Source organism: Malania oleifera, chromosome 9 (genome assembly GCF_029873635.1).
Source record: "Malania oleifera isolate guangnan ecotype guangnan chromosome 9, ASM2987363v1, whole genome shotgun sequence".
NCBI lineage: Eukaryota > Viridiplantae > Streptophyta > Magnoliopsida > Santalales > Ximeniaceae > Malania > Malania oleifera.
The window spans coordinates 5805493-5829475 of record NC_080425.1 but is presented as its reverse complement, the minus strand read 5'-3'; the positions used below and the strand labels follow the sequence as shown (position 1 = coordinate 5829475).

The 23983-nt window shown below is 36.5% G+C and overlaps 1 protein-coding gene across 2 annotated transcripts; it reads left to right on the top strand.

Annotated features, from left to right (window-relative positions):
• The first annotated feature begins 1598 nt into the window (after nt 1–1598).
• On the top strand, nt 1599–22479 carry LOC131164967 (nuclear intron maturase 2, mitochondrial). Of its 2 annotated transcripts, none has more exons than XM_058122538.1 (2): nt 1599–4125; nt 22311–22479. In XM_058122538.1, the coding sequence occupies exons 1-2, from the start codon at nt 1925–1927 to the stop codon at nt 22327–22329; spliced, it is 2220 nt and encodes a 739-aa protein (XP_057978521.1). In that variant the 5' UTR covers nt 1599–1924; the 3' UTR covers nt 22330–22479. The 2 variants fall into 2 exon arrangements, with proteins under 2 accessions (XP_057978521.1, XP_057978522.1); XM_058122539.1 differs by lacking the exon at nt 22311–22479 and adding an exon at nt 17727–17825.
• Nucleotides 22480–23983: the final 1504 nt, after the last annotated feature.

Sequence of the window (23983 nt, the reverse complement as noted above, 5' to 3'; positions counted from 1 at the left end):
TAGGAAATCATGTCCATCAATATGTATAATGCAATTTTGGAATATTTTGTTCATATTTATCGTTTTTTTCCACAGGTTAAACAACACACAGGACATTACTCAAGTGTTCAGATTCTAAACACAACATATTAGCAAAGGATTGTAGGAATATGTAGAATCGTAATCAAACAAAACCCTTGCCCAAGTGTTGTTAACAGAATCATACCAGCCACCATAGCATTACATGCCTCCTCATTTGGTTGCTCTCCATAATGCCCATGTTGGGGTGGTGCAATGGCATAAAATTTCCTTGAGCCGTATTCCCTAACTTCTTCCCATTTCCTTTATATGAAGCTTCAACCTTAAATGGTTTTCTAGGAGCATCCAACTGGGTTGGTTGTGCTAAATTTCGAGGAAAACTCAACCCTAGGGAAGGATATGGTTGATAAGGTCAAGGACGAGGGAATTGAGTTGCTGGTTGTTGCTTTCTTTGTAGTATCATAGGAATTGAGAGGTAGGACACTCCCTCTTTATATGTCTTCCTTATGACCCTACAAAAGGGGCCACTAATTTGAGCACTTTGTTGTGCTATTGGAGAGACTTTTGGCTTCTTTCTAGCTGATCCGGATTGGCTAAATGAAGACCTCTTCTCCTGGTCATAAATTTTCTGAGTGTCTTCAATGTCTTGCTTCACCAAGGCACTATTCCTCCAAAACTCTCAATCCTTAGAACCACAATTTTAGACTTAATAGTAGGTCTTAGTGTTGACAACAAGTTATGCTAATTTATCAAAGTAGTTTAAATTTGCCTTGGCCTAAAGGGTATGGTTATTACACTTTTGGTATCACTATTAAAAATTAGTGAAACAAAAACTAGAAGCGAAAACCAAAAATAGAAATTAAAAATAAGAAACTAGCAACCTATTTTGTTAATATTTATAAAAATAATACAAATGAAAAATTTAATTAAAAATGATAATTTTCATGTTTAAATCAAATTATATTATAAAAATATGAATAAAATAATAAAACTACAAATAATATACATTTAAAAAAGTACAATAATAAAAATACAGTTTATTACAATTATCTTACTTAATTGTTCTATTTTCAAATTTTACTTTACAATAAAAATTTTATTGACATGACAATTGAAAAATAATAAAAGCATTTTGTAATTGACTTTTTATCATTTTTTGAAATTTATGTATATTTATTTTTTAATTATATTTAAATTCATATGATCATTTAATTTTGTTTAAATTTAAAAATGTATAAAAGGAATAATTTAATTTTAAATACTGTGTATGAATATTAAAATTTATAGCAACAAGTTGTCAAAACAACTAAAATCATAAAATTTAATTTTTAATTTTTTTTAAAATAGCTGAAAATAGGCAATAAGAAAATTAATAATATAAATAAATATATTTTTATAATTTATTTTTAAATTATAGAAAAACAAAAATAAAATATAAAATACTATACAAAATATAAAAATACAAACGAGATTATGCGGGATGGGTTTTAGATTTTTGCCTTTTCTTTTATTTTTTATTTTTTATTTTTTATTTTTTATTTTTTTAAATGAAGGGTTTTACTGTTTTAGACATTAGGGCAAGGCCGCTCATACATGGTCGAGCCTTTCCACTCGAACTGCGCTGTACGTTGTTTTTCCAGGCGGACAGGAAAAACCAAAGCAGTTCTAGACTCTCACATGTCGATCTCCAGATGAGTCTGAATGCAATGATGAGGTTTCAACTACTGTAAGAGCTCAAACCCTGTTGTATAACCCAATTTGTCACTGTCTGTTTGAATAAAAAACCAGTTTGAACTCAGCGGCATAGCATTTCCGGGCCTTATCTAGCGTCCTCTCTGGTAATTTATTGTACAGTTGCTCATACCTAGCTAGAAATGTCATAAATTAGTGAGTTGTAGATCCCCAGATGCATCGGAGCATTGCCATTATCAGTCATCGGATATTTACGAATCCCAGGGTTTTTCATTTCAATACGGCCTCATTGGGCAGCCAAAACACTCTTGTACGCCATAGAATTAATGGGTTTGTGTTATTTCGGGCGTTCTCCTTTGCGGCGTCGATGCCGCGGAGAGTTCCAGACCCTGATGACCCGTCCACCTTGATAAAAGAAGATGGAGTTTCTGTTTGCTCGCAAATGTGGATAGAAAATTATCGAGAACCAGATAAGACAGTGACCAATTTGACCACTTATCTTAGACGATTTGAATTGTGGGTATTGGCTTACCAAAAAGCATCTGCTGATGAGACAGGTTCGTACATGCCGCGAAGCGCGATACAGAGATCAGCACTGGAAGACTTGTTAGCTCTTCGGAATGCAGTTCTCGATTCTAGATTTAAGTGGGGAGCTAGGTTGGAGTTCTTTATTCGCTCTCCAAGGGATAAGACTGATTATGAATCACTATCAAAGAGGAAAATTAAAGCAATTTTGACAACAACACAACCAACTCCATTTCAAGATAGGATTGTTCAGGAAGTTTTGTTTATGATTCTGGAGCCAGTTTATGAGGCTCGGTTCTCACAGAAGTCATTTGCATTTAGGCCCGGGAGGACTGCTCACACGGTCTTGCGGGTCATTCGCCGGAGTTTTGCAGGGTATTTGTGGTATATAAAGGGGGATGTGAGCACAATATTGGATGGAATGAAGGTGGGCATGGTGATTAATGCATTGATGAGGGATGTCAGAGATAAGAAGGTGATTGACTTAATAAAGGCAGCACTGGTTACACCTGTGATCACAAGCCGGGTTGATGAAGGTGAGAAGAAGAAAACAAAGAAGAGGAAGTATCAAAAGAAGAGAGTGTTAGCAGAAGATGAGCCAAAGCCTGATCCTTATTGGTTGGAGACTTTTTTTGGATTTGCACCCGAGGAGGCAGCAAAGCTTCCATCTTGGGGGCATTGTGGAATCCTTAGTCCGCTGTTGGCTAACATATGCCTTGATGAATTGGACCGTTGGATTGAGGGTAAAATTAAGGAGTTTTATCATCCTTCGAAGAGTGATGTCATATGGAACAGTCCTGATGGGGAAGTGGAACAGGGAAATACATCCTGGCCAGAATTTGTTCCCACAAGTGGGCCAGATAAGACTCGCAAGATGGATTACATTCGATATGGGGGTCACATTTTGATTGGAGTGCGTGGACCCAGGGCAGATGCAGCAACATTGAGAAAACAGTTGATTGAGTTCTTTGATCAGAAATATCTTCTCAAACTTGACAATGAAAGCCTCCCAATTGAACACATAACTAAGGGTATAATGTTTCTTGATCATGTGTTGTGTCGGCGGGTTGTGTATCCAACTCTTCGATACACAGCAACTGGAGGGAAAATCATTAGTGAGAAGGGAGTGGGTACTTTATTGTCAGTCACAGCAAGTTTGAAACAATGCATTAAGCAATTTAGAAAGTTAAGCTTTCTGAAGGGGGATAGGGATCCAGATCCACAGCCTTGCTTCAGAATGTTCCATGCAACTCAAGCTCATACAAATGCCCAGATGAACAAATTTCTGTCAACAATGGTAGAGTGGTATAGATTTGCTGACAATCGAAAGAAAATTGTCAACTTTTGTTCTTACATTGTGAGGGGTTCACTTGCAAAGCTCTATGCTGCAAAATACAAGCTCCGCTCACGAGCCAAGGTGTATAAGATCGGCTCACGAAATTTAGCTCGTCCTTTAAAAGATAAAAAGGGACAATCACCAGAGTTCCATGATTTGCTGAGGATGGGTTTGGTGGAATCAATAGATGGGATTCAATACACCCGGATGTCACTTGTACCAGAGACTGATTACACTCCTTTCCCAAGTACATGGAGGCCTGATCACGAGAAGGCATTGCTTGAATATATAATGCTTGATGATCCAAAAACTTTGGAGGAGCAACAGAGTTGCCTAAAAGAGCAGGGTCTCATTTCACCACAAGATTATATTTCAATGCTTGTTTGGAACTACAAAAGGAATGCCATTACAAAAGATCAGCTTTTCTTGACAGAGAATGGAGAAAGTGACATAGAAAGCGATAAAGGTCTGCTGTTGGACTCAAATATTGAGAACTATGATGATAGAACTAAAGAAGATGAAGCTAATGAAGAAGGATTTCACGTAGCAGAGATGTAAGATAAGTTCTATACTCAAATTGCAGAATGATAATTTTCTTTTGTCCCCTCCACAAGTTGGCATTTGTACAAGTTGGAGGAAGCAAAGCATTGTGAATTTTCTTCTTCAATAGTTAAGTTACCAATGGAGTAGCTTGTATAATTTTTGATATATTTATTTAAATTCTAAATCCAGATCATAGCATAGTTGGAATTATTTTTTCCTTAACAAGTTTGTTTTGCATCTTTGCTAGGAGTTTCATTTTGTTTAATTCTTACTTCATCCCCTCTAACTAGTCAAATAAGTGGAACAAAGTAATGACTTATTAGAATATGAACAGTCCTTTTATGAGCAAGCTCCTCCAATTCTGAATGCCTTTGTGGTTGTTGTCAATGGAGCTTCTGTTGCGTGACTGCACTGATTGGACCTCTGATTGGGTTGATATCCAGTCGTACTTATTACTCTTGTTACTGCAGTCTTTGCCTCAAGAGTCTTAACAGCTTTATGGGCGCAGGTGACAGAGTTGAGGGATAGGGATGAGAGTTTGGTGCAGGACGTATATTGAATGGTTGAGTAGGTAGCTAAGTACTTGCTTGTCTACAGGGGAAGGTTCCAGCATGAAAGTAAACAATGATGACTAACTGGGGATGCAACCCCATGCATTTGGTGTTAAATGCAAGACAATGCCATATCATTTTCCAGTGTCTGATATGATATCTTCATTAACCCGTGTGAAAATTGCTTCATTTTTCTTGACTGAAGAGACCAGGCATACCTTGTGTAGTCAGCTAAAGTTGAATTTCCAAAATCTTTATAAAACTCAGTGAAGAGAAATTACTTGATCATTATAAGTATTTATTTGAATGACACATGTTTTACTAATTGTAGTTATAAGAAATTTTGTATCTGTTTATGCTCCCTCTTCCCTCCTCTCCCCCACAACCCCCCCAAAAAAAAAGTGGGAAAACAGGTAACTAGGTGATAGTTTCATCTTGGAACCTTGATTCTGCACTATGCAGAACCTCGCTCTAGCCATGACATAATCTCGCTTTCATGAAGATAGAACCTCAAAATATTTTTAGTAGGTCGTATGTGTATATGGTGAAGAGTTTATTATTTTGCAGTAAATAGAAATGAAGTTACGAACTTACAATGTAATTTACAGCTTCTTAGTCACTATTCCATGAAAATACTATCTTTATGTATTGCATTAACTTTATATATTGGTGTTAGACATTTATTTTTATGATATTATATGGTAGTTTTTACTAGACATGCACTGTGAATATTATGTATAGTACACATAAACAACTCCTAGATGCTTCTAACATTTGACTCTTTGACATCTCCCCATGTCCCCACACCTGCTCCTGCTCCCGCTTCATGTAACTATGCTACAGGATAATTTCAATGTGAACTAGCATTTCTTGGTGTGCATTGGGAATGGATGTTTACACCTGATAGCAACTGCTGCATTAGGAAAGTTGCTATTCCTAGATTTTCACCATTCACAATGCCTTGTAATGATTACATGGATTGTTTTTTTCCAGATCCTATGGTCATTTGAAATATGACATGTTAGGTCTCTTACAACTTGATTTTTTTTTTTTTTTAAAAACTTTCTTCTCCCACTTTTAGTCCTACCAGTTTGCGTAAGATCATTGCTTATATTGATGTGGTTCTGTGCTGGAGTTAACTGTCTTTTATTTAAATTTTAAACTTTAGTTGGACTGTTGGTTGGTTTTGGATTTCTCAGAAGTAAGGGTTGTGGATTTTTAGAGGGGTTCTCTTTCTTGGGATTTCCATTTCTTTAGGAGTCTCAATGAAGGAGAGGTTATTGAGTTTGTTTTCCTTTTAGGTGTGCTGAATTCTTTTTTCCCTTCCTTGAGGGGGATGCCAGGTTTTGAGCTGGGGGTTCTTTGGGGTTGTTATCCTCAAAGTCCTTTCTTAGTCGTCTTACAAAATCTCCAAACCCTAGTCCTTTCCAGTTGAACAATGCTGTATGGAAAGCAAAAGTTTCTTTGAAGATCCACGCTTTCTTCTGGATTGTTGTTCTCAACAGAATTAATATGAGCGATTTGCTATAAATGCGGAGACCTCATAAAGATCTCTGCCCAGTTGATTGTATGCTATGCCATAAGGCGAATGAGACTATTAGTCATCTTTTCCTTCATTTCCAAGTGTCGAGGTATCTGTACAACAAATTGTTTCTTGTTACGGTGGTGAGTGGGTGGCTCCACAGAATGTTGATTTCTTGTTAGTGAAGTATTGGGGTTTTCAGAAGAACGGATTTTTTGGAGCTGTGCAGTATATGCTTATATGCTACTTTTTGGATTATTTGGCTTGAAAGGAATGACTGAATATTCAAAGACCAGATGATTTCTATGAGTTTGCTTTGGGACAAAGTTATTTTGTTTGCTTCATTTTGAGGTTTTGGGGTTTCTTCTGCCGTCTGATATTCAAAGGAGATGGAAGGCAGCTTTGATGTAATTTTTTGGCCCCCCCTTTTTTTTTTTGGAGGATGTCTTATCTTTCCCCCTTGTGATTATTTCTTTTCTTAGGTAGTCTTTGGGAGCATGGATTTCAAGCCATGTATTTAGATTTTTGGGGTTTTGATAGAAACTCGATACAATTTTATACTACATTTTGTCCAAAACGACCCAAATCCAAATCCAAGCCCCAAAATCCATGCTCCCAAGCAGAGGGTTGGTGGATTTGTTTTTGCTGTGAAAAAACAGGGCTTTGGTTTACTTCATTGGTTTGGTCGGATCACTTCATTGAGATTAATGAGATGCAAAGGTTGCATAAGTGATGCTTTGTCTTATGAAGTTCAAAGAGAATGGCAGTAAATATGAAATGCAGAGGGCATGTGTTAGATCCAATAAATATGGCAAGCTTAAGAGTAATGCCTAACCCTTAATATTTCAATCTTGAATAGGCTTGCATGCCAATTTTTTGGTACTCTGCCTGCCCATGGTATAAATCCTGCATTCATCACTGCATGTCACCTAGCTCCTTTGTCTGGCTACTTGATGTCTGACTGGTAAGTTTTGACTGTAGACACCAACCTTAGACACATATTATTTGTTAATCCAAATCTATTTTGTTGATGAAATAGAAGGGAAAATGATGAGGAATAATACTGGCAAAGATATGATCACCTAGAGTAAGATTCTCTTTTTTTAAGTGTAGCACCATGGTTTAACTGCCAGTGCCCATACTATTTTGGACTAGGATGTATTATCATGGTATAATGCGCACTTAATGCTCATAAACTCTAGGACATAATTTTTTTTATTTGATTCAATTCTGAAACACAAATGATATCAAGCTGAGGCCGATTTTGTTTCATTCATTGTGCAGCTGCAAAACAGACTGTGTCAGGGTCCAAGGCAATCTTCTTCACCATCTCTGCAAGAAAATTGAAACAAATGACATCCAATTTGGACTGTTTATAGGATCAAATAGACATTCCAAAGTGAATAAAACCATGAGGATGCTGGGGCTTTGGGTATCTATAGGTATCTTCAGAGGTGTTTAAGGAGGAGGGTTGCGTTAGGTAGCTGACAGCCAGCGTAAAATTTGTCAGATCACTATGATATGAATCCTTATTGAATATTTGCTGAGGGGTCCCCTACAAGCGATGCGTTGCACTTGAACCACCCGGGTGTAGCGAAAAGTGGGCGAGGGTGGCCTAGGTCGTCGCCCCGAAGCGACGCGTCGTGTCGGCACCCGGATACGGTGTCAAATATGCGAGGGTTCTTGCATCATTCTGGACGTGGGCAGGTAAAGACGTTAGTTCAGGAAACTAGGATTAGATTAGCAACTTGGAATATAGGGACACTTACGGGTAAAAATATGAAAATTGTGGATACAATGATTAGAAGAAGAATTAATATAATTTGCCTTCAAGAAACTAAGTGGGTGGGGGAGAAAGCTAGAGAAATCGATAAATCACGATTTAAACTTTGGTACACTGGAAAAGAAAAACATAAGAATGGAGTAGGCATTATTATAGACAAAAACTTAAAAGATAGCATTGTGGATGTAACTAGAGTAAGGGATAGAATTATAAAAATCAAGATGGTATTAGGACAAGAGATAATAAATATCATTAGTGCTTATGCTCCTCAAGTTGGCTTAGCAGAAAATCTTAAGAGACAATTTTGGGAAGATATGGATAGTATTATACAAGGCATACCAACGATTGAGAAAATATTTATAGGAGGAGATCTGAATGGACACGTTGGAAGAGATAATAAAAATTATGAGAGGATACATAGAGGATATGGATATGGAGACAAAAATGAGTCAGGGGAGATGATCTTAGACTTTGCTATGTCATATGATTTTAGCATAATGAATACTTGCTTTAAGAAGAGAGAAGAACACTTAATAACCTTTAAAAGTGGACAAAATAGAAGTCAAATAGATTTTTTTTTAACTAGGAGTGTAGATTGTTTATCATGCAAGGATTGTAAAGTTATTCCAGGTGAAAGCCTAACCACACAACATAGAGTCTTAGTGTTAGATATATGTATTAAAAAATGGAAGAAAAAGGATAAAATAAATCAGTGTAGGAGAACTAGATGGTGGAACCTAAAAGGAGAAAATATAATAAAATTTAAAGATAAAATGATCAAAGATGGGGATTGGACCTTAGAGGATGGGATAGATACAAATACTCTTTGGAATAGATTAACTAGTTCTATTGACAAGATAGCAAAAGAGATGTTAGGTGAATCAAGGGGAAGATTCTCGAATAGCAAAGAAAGTTGGTGGTAGGATAAAGATGTACAAAAAATCATAAAGACAAAAAGAATTTGGTATAAAATGTGGCAAAAATGTAGAAATAGAGATAACTTTGAAAAATATAAGGAGGCAAGAAAAGATGCAAAAAGGGCCGTTAGTGAAGTTAAATATAGATCATTTAATAGTTTGTATGATAGATTAGGTACAAAAGAAGGGGAAAGAGATATATTTTTAAACTTGCTAAAGCTAGAGAAAGGAAGAGCAAGGACTTACGAAATGTAAAATGCATAAAAAGTGAGGATGATATTGTCTTGGTTAAGGACGAAGATATTAAAGAAAGATGGTGAAGTTACTTTAGTAAGTTGTTTAACGAAAACCAAATAGAAGGCTTAAACTTAGAGTTGTCAAATGATGAAAAGACTACAAATATAAGATTTATTCGCAAAATTAGAGTTAATGAAGTTAAGTTTGCACTAAAAAAGATGAAAAATGGGAAAGCTATGGGACTAGATAACATCCCAATTGAAGTTTGGAAATTCTTGGGTGATAACGGAATTATATGGTTAACTAATTTATTTAATACAATTGTAAAAACTAAGAAAATGCCAGATGAATGGAGGAAAAGCACTTTAATACCTATATATAAAAATAAAGGAGTTATTCAAAATTGTAATAACTATCGTGGAATTAAACTTATGAGTCATACGATGAAATTATGGGAAAAAGTTGTTGAACAAAGATTAAGGTTAGAAATGAAGATCTCAGAAAATCAATTTGGTTTTATGCCTGGGAGATCTACCATAGAAGCTATTCATCTTTTAAGAAGATCAATGGAAAAGTTTAGGGAAAAGAAGAGGGACTTGCATATGATATTTATTGACCTTGAGAAAGCATATGATAGGATACCTAGGGAAGTTCTATGTTGGGTTTTAGAAAAAAAGGGTATATGTTGTAGGTATACCGATGTCATTAAGGATATGTACGATGGAGTAATGACTATTGTAAGGATTATAGATGGAGAAATTAGAGAATTTGCAATTACCATAGGTGTACATCAAGGATCTGCTTTGAGTCCTTATCTTTTTGCTTTAGTGATGGACCAATTGACTAAGAGTATTCAAAAGGAGGTTCCATGGTGTATGTTGTTTGCAGATGATATTGTATTAATTGACAAAAGTAGGGATGGAGTAGAGGCTGAGTTAGAATTATGGAGAGAAGCTTTGGAATCTAGAGGCTTTAGGATAAGTAGAAATAAAACAGAATATATGAAATGTAATTTTAGTAATGATAGGAGGAATATTGGAGACAAAGTTAAACTTGATGATGAAGAAATAAATAGCACTTGTAGATTTCGATACCTTGGATCTATTATGCAAGTTGAAGGAGAAATTGAAGATGATGTAATGCATATAGTTAAAGCAGATTGGGTAAAATGGAGAAGTGCTTCAAGTGTGCTATGTGATCGTAGAATACCCTTAAAATTGAAAGGGAAGTTTTATAGGACAGCTATAAGACCAGCTATGCTATATGGGTTGGGCGACAAAGAAACGTAATATCCAAAAAGTAAAAGTTACCGAGATGAGGATGTTTAGATGGATGAGTGGTATAACATTGAAAGATAAATTAAGGAATGAACATATTCGTGGTAAGTTGGGTGTAGCTCCTATAGAAGATAAGATAAGGGAGGGACGACTCAGATGGTATGGACACTTGCAGCGTAGGTCTTATAGTGCACCTGTGAGGAAGAGTGACTTAGTTATTGCGGGGGGCAGTAGAAGGGGTAGGGGTAGACCTAAAATAACTTGGGAGGAGATAGTGAGTAAGGATTTAATATCCTTGAATCTATCAAAAGAAATGGTCCATGATCGCATAAATTAGCGAAAAATGATTCATATAGCCGATCCCACTTAGTGGGACTAAGGCTTGGTTTTGTTGTTGTTGTTGTTGTATTTTGTCTCTTTTTTTGAGGATGGGACTTGGATGAATGGTAAAGTTGCTCTTTTGTGACTGGTTGGTCACGGTAAGTCCAAGGAAACAACTTCTCTATATAACAGTAGGCGTAAGGCTGCATAATGCGTATATCGTGACCACCCTCCCCCTATCCTCACAAAATAAGGAGCCTTGTGGCCTATGGGACTCCTGTTTCCATATTCTCTTCTTTACCTGTCTGTGCCATTTGTGGTGTTTGAATTAACCATTAGAGTGGACGGTATGTTATTGTGACACTATTTCAGTGTACGTAATCTTTCTTATGTGTGGTGCCGAAGTAGTAATTCGCTAGTTTGCTCATCTGATGCTGCTTCATTTGTCAATTTTTGTAGGTCTGTGAATGTTGAATTTATATTTACCTTTCTCTATCAATAGGTGGCTGCACCAAATGATAGCGTTTTTTTCTTATCAGAAGGAGAAGAAGGGGCTCCCATTTTGTGCAATTGTACACCAAATGATAGCTGATACTGCAGCTATCCGAATTCTGTGGTTTATGATAATTTTTTGTATGAAATCAAGGCCATTTGTTTCATCCACTCTCACTCTAATTCTCTCATCTTCACTTCCTCTGGCATTTTCTTCTTAAATGTCTCTCTAATGGAAATATATTTACTGCCACTGTGATTACAGAAAGAGGGCTAGCTGGGGTTTGAACCAGCTAGATTGGGAAGAGAATGCTAATTACCATGGTTGGGCTTGGAGATGTAGGGGACAAGAACAACTACTATTGTTATCTCCAGTAACTTTGAAGGGCAGCGTGGTGAAAGATTTTATTGTCATTGTGTATGGATTTTTGAAGCGTTAGGTAGCTGATAGCCTGCGTAAAATTTGTCTGATCATTATATGAATCTTTACCGAATATTTGTTGGGGTGTCCCCTATGAGCGGCGCGTTGCACTTGTACCATCCGGGAGTATCGAAAAGTGGGCGAGGGTGGGCTAGGTCTTTGCCCTGAAGCGACGCGCCATGTCGGTGCCCGACAGTGGTGTCAAATATACGAGGGTTCTTGCATCATTCTGAACGTGGGTAGGTAAAGAAGTTAGTTCAGGAAAATAGTATTAGATTAACAATTTGTAATATAGGGACACTTACGAGTAAAAGCATGGAAACTGTTGACACAATGATTAGAAGAAAAATTAATATAATTTGCCTTCAAGAAACTGAGTGGGTGGGGGAGAAAGGTAGAGAAATTGATAAATTAGGATTTAAACTCTAGTACATTGGAAAAGAAAAACATAAGAATGAAGTAGAAATTATTGTAGACAAAAACTTAAAAGATAGCTTTGTTGATGTAAACAGAGTAGGGGATAGAATTACAAAAATCAAAATGTTATTAGGCCAAGAGATAATAAATATCATTAGTGCTCATGCTCCTCAAGTAGGCTTAGCAGAAAACCTTAAGAGACAATTTTGGAAAGATATGGATAGTATTATACACGACATACCAGAGATTGAGAAAATATTCATAGGAGGAGATCTGAATGGACACGTTGAAACTTGAAAGGGATAATAAAGGTTATGAGAGGATACATAGAGGATATGGATATGTAGACAAAAATGAGCCTAGGGAGATGATCTTAGACTTCGCTATGTCATATGATTTTATTATAATGAATACTTGCTTTAAGAAGAGAGAAGAACACTTAATAACCTTTAAAAGAGGACAAAATGGAAGTCAAATAGATTTTGTTTTTTTTTGTTTTTAAAACTAGGAGAGTAGATTGTTATCATATAAGGATTGTAAAGTTATTCCAGGTGAAAGCCTAACCACACAACATAGAGTCGTAGTGTTAGATATATGTATTAAAAAATGGAAGAAAAAGGATAAAATACAGCAGTGTAAGAAAACTAGGTGGTGGAACCTAAAGGGAGAAAATATAATAAAATTTAAAGATAAAATGATCAAAATGGGGATTGGACTATAGAGGATGAGATAGATACAAATATTCTTTGGAGTAGATTAGCTAGCTCTATTAAAGAGGTAACAAAAGAGATTTTAGATGAATCAAGGGAAAGATTCACGAATAACAAAGAAAGTTGGTGGTGGGTAAAGATGTCCAAAATGCTGTAAAAACAAATAGAATTTGGTATAAAACGTGGCAAAAATGTAGAAACATGGATAACTTTGAAAAGTATAAAGCGGCGAGAAAAGATGCAAAAAAGACCGTTAGTGAAGCTAAACACAGATCATTTAATAGTTTGTATGATAGATTAGATACAAAAGAAGGAGAAAAAGATATATTTAAACTTGCTAAAGCTAGGGAAAGGAAGAGTTAGGACTTAGGAAATGTAGAATGTATAAAAAGTGAGGATGATATTGTCTTGGTTAAGGACGAAGACGTAAAAGATAGATGGCGAAGTTACTTTAGTAAGTTATTTAATGAAAACCAAATAGAAGGCTTAAACTTAGAATTGACAAATGAGGAAAAGACTAAAAATATGAAATTTATGCACAAAATTAGAGTTAATGAAGTTAAGTTTGCACTAAAAAAGATGAAAAATGGAAAAGGTATAGGATCGGATAACATCCCAATTGAAGTATGAAAATGCTTAGGTGATAACGGAATTATATGGTTAACTAATTTAAACTAAGAAAATGTCAGATGAATGAAGGAAAAACATTGTAATACCTATATACAAAAATAAAGGAGATATTCAAAATTGTAATACTATCGTGAAATTAAACTTATGAGTCATACGATAAAACTGTGGGAAATGGTAGTTGAACAAACATTAAGGCTAGAAACAAAGGTCTCAGAAAATTAATTTGGTTTTATGTCTAGGAGATCTACCACAGAAGTTATATATCTTTTAAGAAGATTAATGGAAAAGTTTAGGGAAAAGAAGAGGGATTTGCATATGATATTTAATGACTTAGAGAAAGCATATGATAGGATACCTAGAGAAGTTATATGGTGGGTTTTAGAAAAAAAGGTGTATGTAGTAGGTATACCGATGTCATTAAGGATATGTACGATGGAGTAATGGCTAGTGTAAGGATTACGGAGATAAGCTTTGGAATCTAGAGACTTGAGGATAAGTAGAAATAAGACATAATATATGAAATGTAATTTCAGTAATGGTCGAAGGAATATTGGAGACAAAGTTAAACTTGATGATGAAGAAATAAATAGCACTTATAGATTTTGATACCTTGGATCTATTATGCAAGGTGAAGGAGAAATTGAAGATTATATGATGCATAGAGTTAAGCAGGTTGGGTAAAATGGAGAAGTGCTTCAAGTGTGCTTTGTGATCGTGGAATACCCTTAAATTTAAAAGGGAAGTTTTATAGGACGGCTATAAGACCAGCTATGCTATATGTATTACAATATTGGACAACGAAAAAACAGAATATCCAAAATGTAAACGTTGCCGAGATGAGAATACTTCGATAATGAGTGGTATAACACTGAAAGATAAATTAAGGAATGAGTATATTTGCGATAAGTTAGGTGTAGCTCCATAGAAGATAAGATAAGGGAGGGACGCCTCAGATGGTTTGGGCACTTGCAACGTAGGCCATATAGTGCACTAGTGAGGAAGAACGAGCTAGTTACTGTGGGGGTAGTAGAAGGGTCAGGGTAGACCTAAAATAACTTGGAATGAGATAGTGAATAAGGATTTAACAACCCTAAATTTGTCAAAAGAAATGATCCATGATCGCATAAATTGGTGGAACATGATTCATATAGCCGACCCCACCTAGCGGGACTAAAGGCTTGGTTTTGTTGTTGTTGTGTATGGATTTTTGTGGCAACATTTTAATAAAGCGCTCACCTTTTGCTGGTGAGGCAGTCCTTTTAGAAAACAGGTGGTCTCTCAATCTCACTTCATGTGATCCTTGATTTTCCTGGTGTAAATTGAAGCATTATGGGATTAAAGCTTATTTCTTATCACACATTGAACGTATCATAGTGGGTATGTTAACTGATAGCGGTAGCTTATGAGACAAACTAACCTTATGCGTTCATGAGATGCAAGGCATACAAATTCTACAGGGAATCTTCTTTATGATTCGTCAAATATCTGGCAAACAATGGAAAGAAAAAGGGGTGATCAGTTCAGAATGAGCCAGAGCCCCTATTTACTCCTCAGACAGTTGGACAAATTCCTTCTTCAAGCCCTCAGAACAATACACTCCTAATTTTATAGTGCTAAAAGGTTGATAATTCTGCTTTTAGACTTATATTCTGAAATATTGGGAAACAAATCAGGGCCTCTGAAACTAATCTCCTAGCTACTATAGAGGATGGTGCTAATGCAATAATGGATTCATTGAATTAACTCATTATAACCACCAAAATGAAGGTAAGTTTAAAATAATTAACTTATGGTAGACCATTGTTGTTATTGACATACCATTATTTTATAGCTCATTTACTGTTTCTAGGTTCTGAACTTACAACTCATTTAACCTCCTGATTATAGTCTGTTGTAGTTTAGGAATGGGGTGTATGTCTATTTAACAGTTCATTGCATCATTTTCTGCTGCGAACTTCCATTCTTTGCTAAGGGTGTTGTTTGTGCCCCTTGAAAATGCTAGTTAGTCTCTGTTGATGACATTTGTGGCTATTCAGGTACAAGTAACTGAGTTAAAGTTATTTTACTGCGTCTATTTTTGTTGTTCTTTATTTGGATGGTAATCTTAGTGTTAATTGGCCATTAGGCTCTGTTAGAGGTTATATGTCTTTTGGTATTATTATTATTATTGAGTGTGTTAGTATGTTAATTAGTGAGAGTTAGTAAGGATATTATTGTCATTAGAATGTATTTAAATTTTATTATAAATAGAGGGAGAGACCTATCTTCAAGTTAGGTCATTCATTTTTAATCAAATCTTAACATGGTATCAGAGCATGATCCTATCTAAGCCCTATTTCCCTCAGCCGTCGCTGGAAAACACCACTCCCGCGGCTGTTCTTCTCCAATCTACCTCCATCCTATACTAATCACAAAACCAACTATATACCCGTAGTCAGACCCTCGATGACCCACCCCACAAAACCCCATCTTTGTAGGGCACTCAACGAGCCCCCACATGCTGGCCAAATGCCGGTGGGGCCAACCCCACGCGTCGGCATGTGAGTGCAGTTCTGGCCACTTTTTTCTTTTCTTTTTTTTTCTTCTATCATGCTCCGATTCCTTCTCTAGACTATATAATCAAGCTGTTTGGCCAATTTTTTTCTAAAAAATTCAACCTTTTTCGACCATACACTCGCGGTATTCTGCTAGTTTCTGTTCAGGGTTTGTGAAGGCTTCCTTGTGAGTTTTTTGGAGCTGTGGCAGCGTTCATATGTTCAGTTGTGAGGCTACGGCAGTGCTATATCCGTCGGTGAGTTCATCTCGTTTGTGGTTGTGTTAGTGCTTCACATGGTTTGTGATTGTTCTGGTTATTGATTGTTCTTCTTGTTTTTGGTGTGGTTGCTGATTTGTGAGTGCTGTGGCAGCGCTATATCCATCGGTGAGTTGTACACCTTGTCTGTCGTTGTGTCGGTGCTTCACATAGTTTGTGATTGTCCCGATTTTGATTGTTCTTTTTGTTTTTGGTGTGATTGCTGATTGTGAGTGTTGGGATGGAGGCTATGAATCTCAAAAATTTGTTTCCTACATCGATGCCGTAAATAACAACTCAAAAGTTGGATGGAAAGAACGATTAGGGAAATCTCACCACTTGCTCCAATCTGATTCTTCTGATGAGAAGATAAAAGATGTGTGGATTTAGGAAGATGCCTTGATTGTTTCCCTTTTATGGAATTCAATGGAGCCTCAAATTGCACAGATGTGTATGCATCTAGATACGTGCAAGGAGATTTGGGATTATGTCAAACTTCTATACTCTAGCAACATTACACGTATGTATGATTTATCCCAGGAGTACTTTCAGTTACAACAATGAGATAGGAGCATTGCAGATTATTTTAGAGAGATAAAGTGTATTCATGAGGAGCTTAACGTTGTGCAACCTATAATTGCCGACATTCATAAGATGCAGAAGAAGAGAGAGCAGATAGCATTTCTTTGTGTTCTAGTAGGCTTGAGACCTAAGTTCGAGGCAGTTCGGTCCCAGATACTTAGTAGTGCCGAGCTGCCATCATTTGATGATGTTTATTCTCGCGCCCTTTGTGCTTTCTTTTGCGCGCATTCTCTTGCCCTTGCATCTGGCTCTGAGAGGACAGCCTTTGCTACACTGAGTTATTCTAGTTCTCTACCAAATAGCCGCAAAAGTTATCGTGGATTCGTGGTTGTTCAAGTAGTCATAGTGGTAGAGACGAATAAGGCAAAGGTACCCTCACAAGTGCACTCATTGTGGACGGAATAATCATAGTATTGAGCAGTGTTGGGTTTTTCATGGCAGACCTTCACGTGTTGCCAATGCAGTCACCACTGACTTCACACCTTTGGGGGCAGCCAATGCAACCACCACCGACTCCTCACCTTGGGATCGAGTGGAGGCAACGTACTATCTCTATGTCAGAGCAAGAGTGTTCCAAGTTCCAGCATTATGAAGCATCACAACAGGCATCTCTTACCATTGCAACTCTTGCCCAAACAAGTAATCACACAGTATGCTTATCATCCAGTACTTCTCGTCCTAGTCCTTGGGTCATAGACTCCGTTGTCACTGATCATATCACTAGTATACCTAATTTTTTCTCCACTCTTCAATATCCTGCAAATTTACTTTGTGTTACTCGTGCCAATGGATCCACTACTGTAGTAAAGGGAATTGGGACTGTAGATCCCACTTCTTCTATTTCTCTTCCTTCCGTTTTATATAATTTCCCAAATTTCCTTTCAATCTTATGTCCGTTAGCGAATTTACTAAATCCATGAATTGTTCAGTGACACTCTTCCCTGATTCTATGGTTGTTCAGGATTTGAAGACGAGGAAGATGATTGGCAGAAGGCGTGAAGTTGGTGGACTCTATCACTTTGAGCTGCTATCTCCTTCTACCACTTGCATTACTGCTGCCAAACCTTTCAAATTCATTGTTGCTTGGGCCATCCTTCGTTGGAAAAGTTAAAATGTCTTGTTCCTAGTTTGAGTTCTGTGTCTAGTCTCAATTGTGAGTCTTGTTAGTTGGGAAAGCATCATCGTGTTTCTTTTGCTTCTCGGGTCAATAAATGGACTGCAAACCCTTTTATGTTCGTTCATTCAGATGTATAGGGTCCTAGTAGGGTCGTGTCCAAGTTGGGTTTCTGGTACTTTGTAAACTTTTGTGGATGATTATTCAAGAATGACTTGGTTATATTTAATAAAAGATCATTCTGAGTTATTTCATGTATTTTGTGCCTTTTGTTTTGAAATAAAAACTCAATTTGGTTTGCCAGTTCGAATATTTCGAAGTGATTATACTAAAGAGTTTTTTAGTACACAATTCACTACTTATATGACTCAATTTGGTATTGTTCATCAATCATCCTGTGCCCAGACTCAACAAAATGAGGTTGCAGAGCGCGAAAATAGACATCTTCTTAGAATCACTCGGACTTTACTTTATCAAATGCATGTACATAAAGTGTTTTGGTGTGATGTTGTACTTGCTGCTTGTTATCTGATTAACAAAATGCTATCCTATGTTCTTTGTGGTAAAATTCCCTACTCCTTTCTCTTTCCTAATTTTCATTTTTGTCTTCTCTTCCTCCTCGTATATTTGGGTGTGTGTTGTTTGTTCATCAACTAACTCCTGGGGTAGATAAGTTGGATCCTCGTGCTATAAATTGTGTCTTTCTGGGCTACTTGTATACTCAAAAAGGATATCGTTGTTATAGTCTTGTGCTGCATTGCTTCTTTGTTTATGCTGATGTTACCTTATTTGAGTAAACACCTAACTACACCCAGTCACTGAGTGCCTCTGAGCTCAATGAGTCTTTTCCTTTGCCTAATCTTCTAGATTCTACATTGTTGTTCTTGCCCAACCAACCATATGAGTCTCCATGTAGTTTGAGTCCTTCACATCGCCTTGATCATCCTAATTTGTAGATGTATTCATGACGGTGGCTCTAAGGAAGGGGGTCCCTTCTAGTTTCTACTACGATGCCTTTGGTTTCCTCGTCTTATGATTATACTTCCCATGATGTTGATCTTCCTACTGCGGGTCGGAAAGATAAACGCACATGTACTCAACACCCCATTTCCAACTATGTTTCTTATGACTCCTTATCACCCTCCTATTATTGTTTTGTCACCGCTCTATCACCTACTACCCTTCCTAAATCTATTTCGGAAGCCTTAGCCCATTTAGGGTGGAGGGATGTTATGATTGAAGAGATGAATGTTTTTCATGACAATGATACTTGGGACTTGGTACCTCTTGCTTTTGACAAGCCTGTGATTGGTTGTCACTGGGTTTACACTGTGAAAGTCAACCTTGATGGTTCTGTGACTCGTCTAAAGGTTTGTCTTGTAGCTAAGGGGTATACTCAGGTGTATGGTTTGGATTATTATGATACTTTTTCTCTAGTTGCCAAACTTACTTTAGTATGTTTGTTTATCTCCTTTGCTACTTCTTGTCACTGGCCTTTGCTTCAGTTAGATGTAAAAAAATGCCTTCTTGCATGGTGACTTTGAGGAGGAGGTTTATATGGAGGGACCACCTGGGTTAGTTGCATAAGGGGAGTTGGGCTTAGTGTGCCGGCTCAAGAAGGCTTTATATGGTTTAAAACAGTCTCCGAGAGCATGGTTTGGTCATTTCAGTGTTGTAGTACTTGAGTTTAGTCTTCGTCGGTGTGTTGTGAATCATTTCGTGTTTTATCGTCATACTTCATTGGGTAAGATCCTTCTTGTTATTTATGTGGATGATATTGTTATTACAGGTGGTGATGATAAAGGTATTTAGAGTCTTCAACTTTTTCTGCAGACTAAGTTTTAGACCAAAGATTTGGGATTGTTGAAATACTTCTTGGATATAGAAGTATCGAGATTTTGTATCAGAACTATTGTGTCACAAAGGAAGTATGTTCTTGATTTGTTAGATGAAACTGGCTTGTTGGGATCTAAACCGGTTGATACACCCATAGATCCTAACTACAAGTTAATGCTGGATATGGGGGATTTGCTACCTAATCCTAGACAATATCGGAGACTTGTTGAAAAGTTGAATTATCTTACAGTTACTCGGCTGGATATATCTTTTGCAACAAGTGTTGTGAGTTAATTTCTAGATTTTCTGAGGATAAGTCATTAGGATGCAATAATTCGCTTCTTGAGATATCTCAAAGGTGCACCTGGGAGAGGTCTCTTATATCGTGATCAGGGTCACTCTTATATCCATGGATATGTAGATGCAAATTGGGCTGGATCACCTTCTGATCAGAGATCCACTCCCGGGTAGGTACTATATCTTGGCTGGTGGGAATTTGGTTTCTTGGAAAAGTAAGAAACAAACTGTGGTGGCAAAGTCAAGTGCTGAATCAGAATATAGATCTATGACTCACACTACTTGTGAACTTGTTTGGTTGAAGAACATGTTGGAAGAATTGGGTTTTCCTCATTCATAGCCTATGAAGTTGATGTGTAATAATCAAGCTGCTTTTCATATTGCCTCCAATCCGGTCTTTCATAAGCGGACAAAACACATTGAAGTTGATCGCCACTTTGTTTGGGAGAAACTTGTGCAGAAGCTTATTACAACTGCTTATTTGAAGTTGGATTTGTAGCTTGCTGATTTGTTTACCAAAGCGTTGGGGGGTGCTCGTGTTAGATTCATTTGTAACAAGTTAGGAGCTTATAACATTTATTCTCCAGTTTGAGGGAGAGTGTTAGAGGTTATATATGTCTTTTAGTATTATTATTATTGAGTGTGTTAGTATGTTAATTAGTGAGAGTTAGTAAGGGTATTATTGTCATCAGAATGTATTTAAATTTGTATTATAAATAGAGGGGGAGACCTATCTTCAAATTATGTCATTCATTTTTGATCAAATCTTAATGTCATTAGAATGTATTCAAATTTGTATTGTAAATAGAGGTAGAGACCTATCTTCAAGTTATGTCTGTCATTCATTTTTAATCAAATCTTAACAAGCTCATTGCATTAGTTTATGGGGACATACTACCAAAGTTAATTAAGAACTTATTTTTTTTCAAGTGGCATAAAATTTTAGTATGAGCATAAATGTGTTGCTTTACTATTTTCAGTGTTACAGAATTACAGTGGTACCGCCTTTTATGTTGCTAGTTTTGTGTGCTAATTGGCTTATTTATCCAGTAATATGTGTGTAATCATTTTTTTTTTCTCTAGGACCCTGTTCATTGAACTTTTTTTGGGATGGAAACAAGAAACAGGTGGAAATGATCTGTTTACTCCCGTCTTAGTGTGCACTTTTTGAATTGCCTTCCCAAGCTTGAACGAAGTGGTTTTTTTTTTGGTTTTTTTTGGGGGGGGGGGGGGGGGGGTGTGCTGGCATAAAGCTTACTGGATTTTTATTCACAAATCCTGATCTATTAGCTTATGTTTTCCATTTTAGAGGATGGTACTTGTGTTTTTTACGTCAATTAGTTTGGAATTGGATTTTTTTTGGTAATGGCAGCCCGAGTGGTTAGAAGTTAGAACTTTCTCAGTTGGTGTACTTTTGGCTTATGTGATGCTGTTGGCACTCCCTGTGGCAAGGCAAAAAACAGTTGGCTGTATTTAAGTTCCCAACATTTCCAAAATCTTGCTATAATAACTGGGGAGGATGCTTATTGAAGTTATTACTCCAAAGTCTCGACGATTCTTTGGATTTCTTGCTATAATGAAGTATCTGATTTCATCTTTACTCTTAAGCTTGCTGAAAAGAGCTTTTTAATTTAGTCCATTTATATATTATTAGAATGCAGAATCAACTGGTAAACATAAAAACAATTCAGTCCATTTTTTATCTTGGTTATATCCTCTTTCTTTATGAATTTTTTTTTTTTTCAAAATTCCTACTGTACCAAACACCTTTGTGTTTGTTTTTTTCGTAACCAATGGTATCCAGGTCCCCTTTAAGGCTATGACTAATCCACAGGGTGGAGGGCTTTCCTTAGTTCCCACCCTCCTCCAGGTTAGGAAGTATAAGATTCAAACGCCTGCCCTACAACAAACATTGTCCATACCTTTGCCAATGGGGCCGATTCATGGGGAGTTGCATGCTTCATTTTTCTCCACCACTCTTTTGTTTTCCTCACCCATATGATTGTATTCAACTTCACATAATTGTATTTGTAGCAGTTTTCATTATTCCGAGTGTCTTTAATATGTTTGAGCAGAGGTGATAATTAGAATACCATTGCAAGAACCAGGGGGGTTGACTGAGAAAACATAACAGGAGTAAAGGAGTCATAAATTCCGGGTGCCAATTGGAAGTTGTCTTACTTGCTGTTCTTGGTTATTCATAATCAATATTACTTGTAGCTTCTGCTAATTCCTTTCCTGCATGCTTGCTTACCAGCACGTTGGCTGTGGTGAAGTCATCTGTCTGTTTTCTTGCAGCTTCTTTTCAGCTGTATGATCTGAAGCAGCAAAATTCCATCGAAAGGCAAGAGGTAACTATTTTGGTTTCAAAGTAAACCCATATGATGCCCAAATGAAACAAATTTTGTTCTTTCAATTTGATTTGATGATGATGACTTTAATTATAAATTGGGCCAACTTGCATGAGCATTTAGCAAAGTGTAACTATTCTTTTTGGTTAAATTTTTGTGAATCCCAATTTTTCGATGAGATTTATAACGAAGAAAAAGAAACACAATTTGCATTTGTTCTCAACCATTTCTTTTAGTTTGAGATCACATATGTGATTAGCCCTTTTAACATGTGTAGCATGTGGTATTTTAATGGCTTGAGGTTGAAAGATTGTGTAAGCTAGGAGAAAAAATCCTACAATATGCTTAGACATTTTGCAGAATGTTGAGATTTTATAATTACTGCTCTTTTAGCATGTGTAGCATGTGGTATTTTTATGGCTCGAGATTGAAAGATTGTGTAAGCTATGAGAAAAAACTCTACGATATACTTTGAAATTTCGCAGGATGTTAATTACTTGTTTCTATCATGCTTTTGATATGTTATTACAATTTGACCCATGGTTATGCATCATTAACAAAAGTGATTGACATGCACCAAGCCAGAAAACAAACAAAGGAGAGCCTTTACATTTCTTACAATTTCAAGATACGCTTAGGTTATGTTTGGTTCATGGAATGTTTATCTTCAAAGATAAAAAGGCTACAGTATTGAAATTTGACAGCTTAAGAAAGGGAAAAAAAAGTTTTGAAACAAATAATGATGCAAAAATTTCATCATGGGATTGACAAAGAAATTATATCCAAATTTCATTGTGGGGATGTATTCCTAATCCTATTCCATGCTGGATGAATAACATAAAATTTTGCACTAGAGTTTCTTTGTGAATTATTATAACCCTATACAATTTCTTTTTCCATTTCCACCATGTTCCATTTGGAGAACTCAAATGGCTTTCTCAAATTTGCAAAAGATGGCTTTTGTTAGGATTTTTTTGGTTGGTTTTTCTTTTGGCTGTCATCTTAAGCCTGTGCATTAATTGTTCCTTCAGTTAATTCAATGGAAACTTTACCCATGCTAAACTGCTCTCTTTGCACATGCAAGCAAGTGGAGCTCATCCTTGAACTGATGAATTGCATTGATGAAAAGTGAATGCCAGTATCTAATTCTTACTAGCATGGTGTTGTCATATGGTTAAACTGCTTATGTAAAAAATTTGCATGGAGAAAACCCTTTTTGGAGGATTCTCTAGACACTATGATGCCTATTTTAAGACACTTCATGTTATAATTGGCACATGCAGTGGAATTTTGTTTTAGATTTTTCTCCTTCTCAACCGCTTTCAATCGTAAATGCCTCCTTGATTTGTACAAAGGCTGTTGGAAAATTTCCAAAAGTATTTGATATTTTCAAAATCACGGAATGCATAACACTTTTTTTGAGAGTTATGGCTGTTATTGTCAAATTTGTGCAGGCACAATCATTTGATGAAAAAGTATTTTTGTAGACAATCATCTTCTTCTTAGTCTTAATTACTTTTAGGAAATTCGTATGCTGTTGACACATTGCTTTCATCTTTTTTGAGGCTTAAAACTGCAATAGGATATTCAAATTATTTCAAAATGTGCAAAATGCTATTC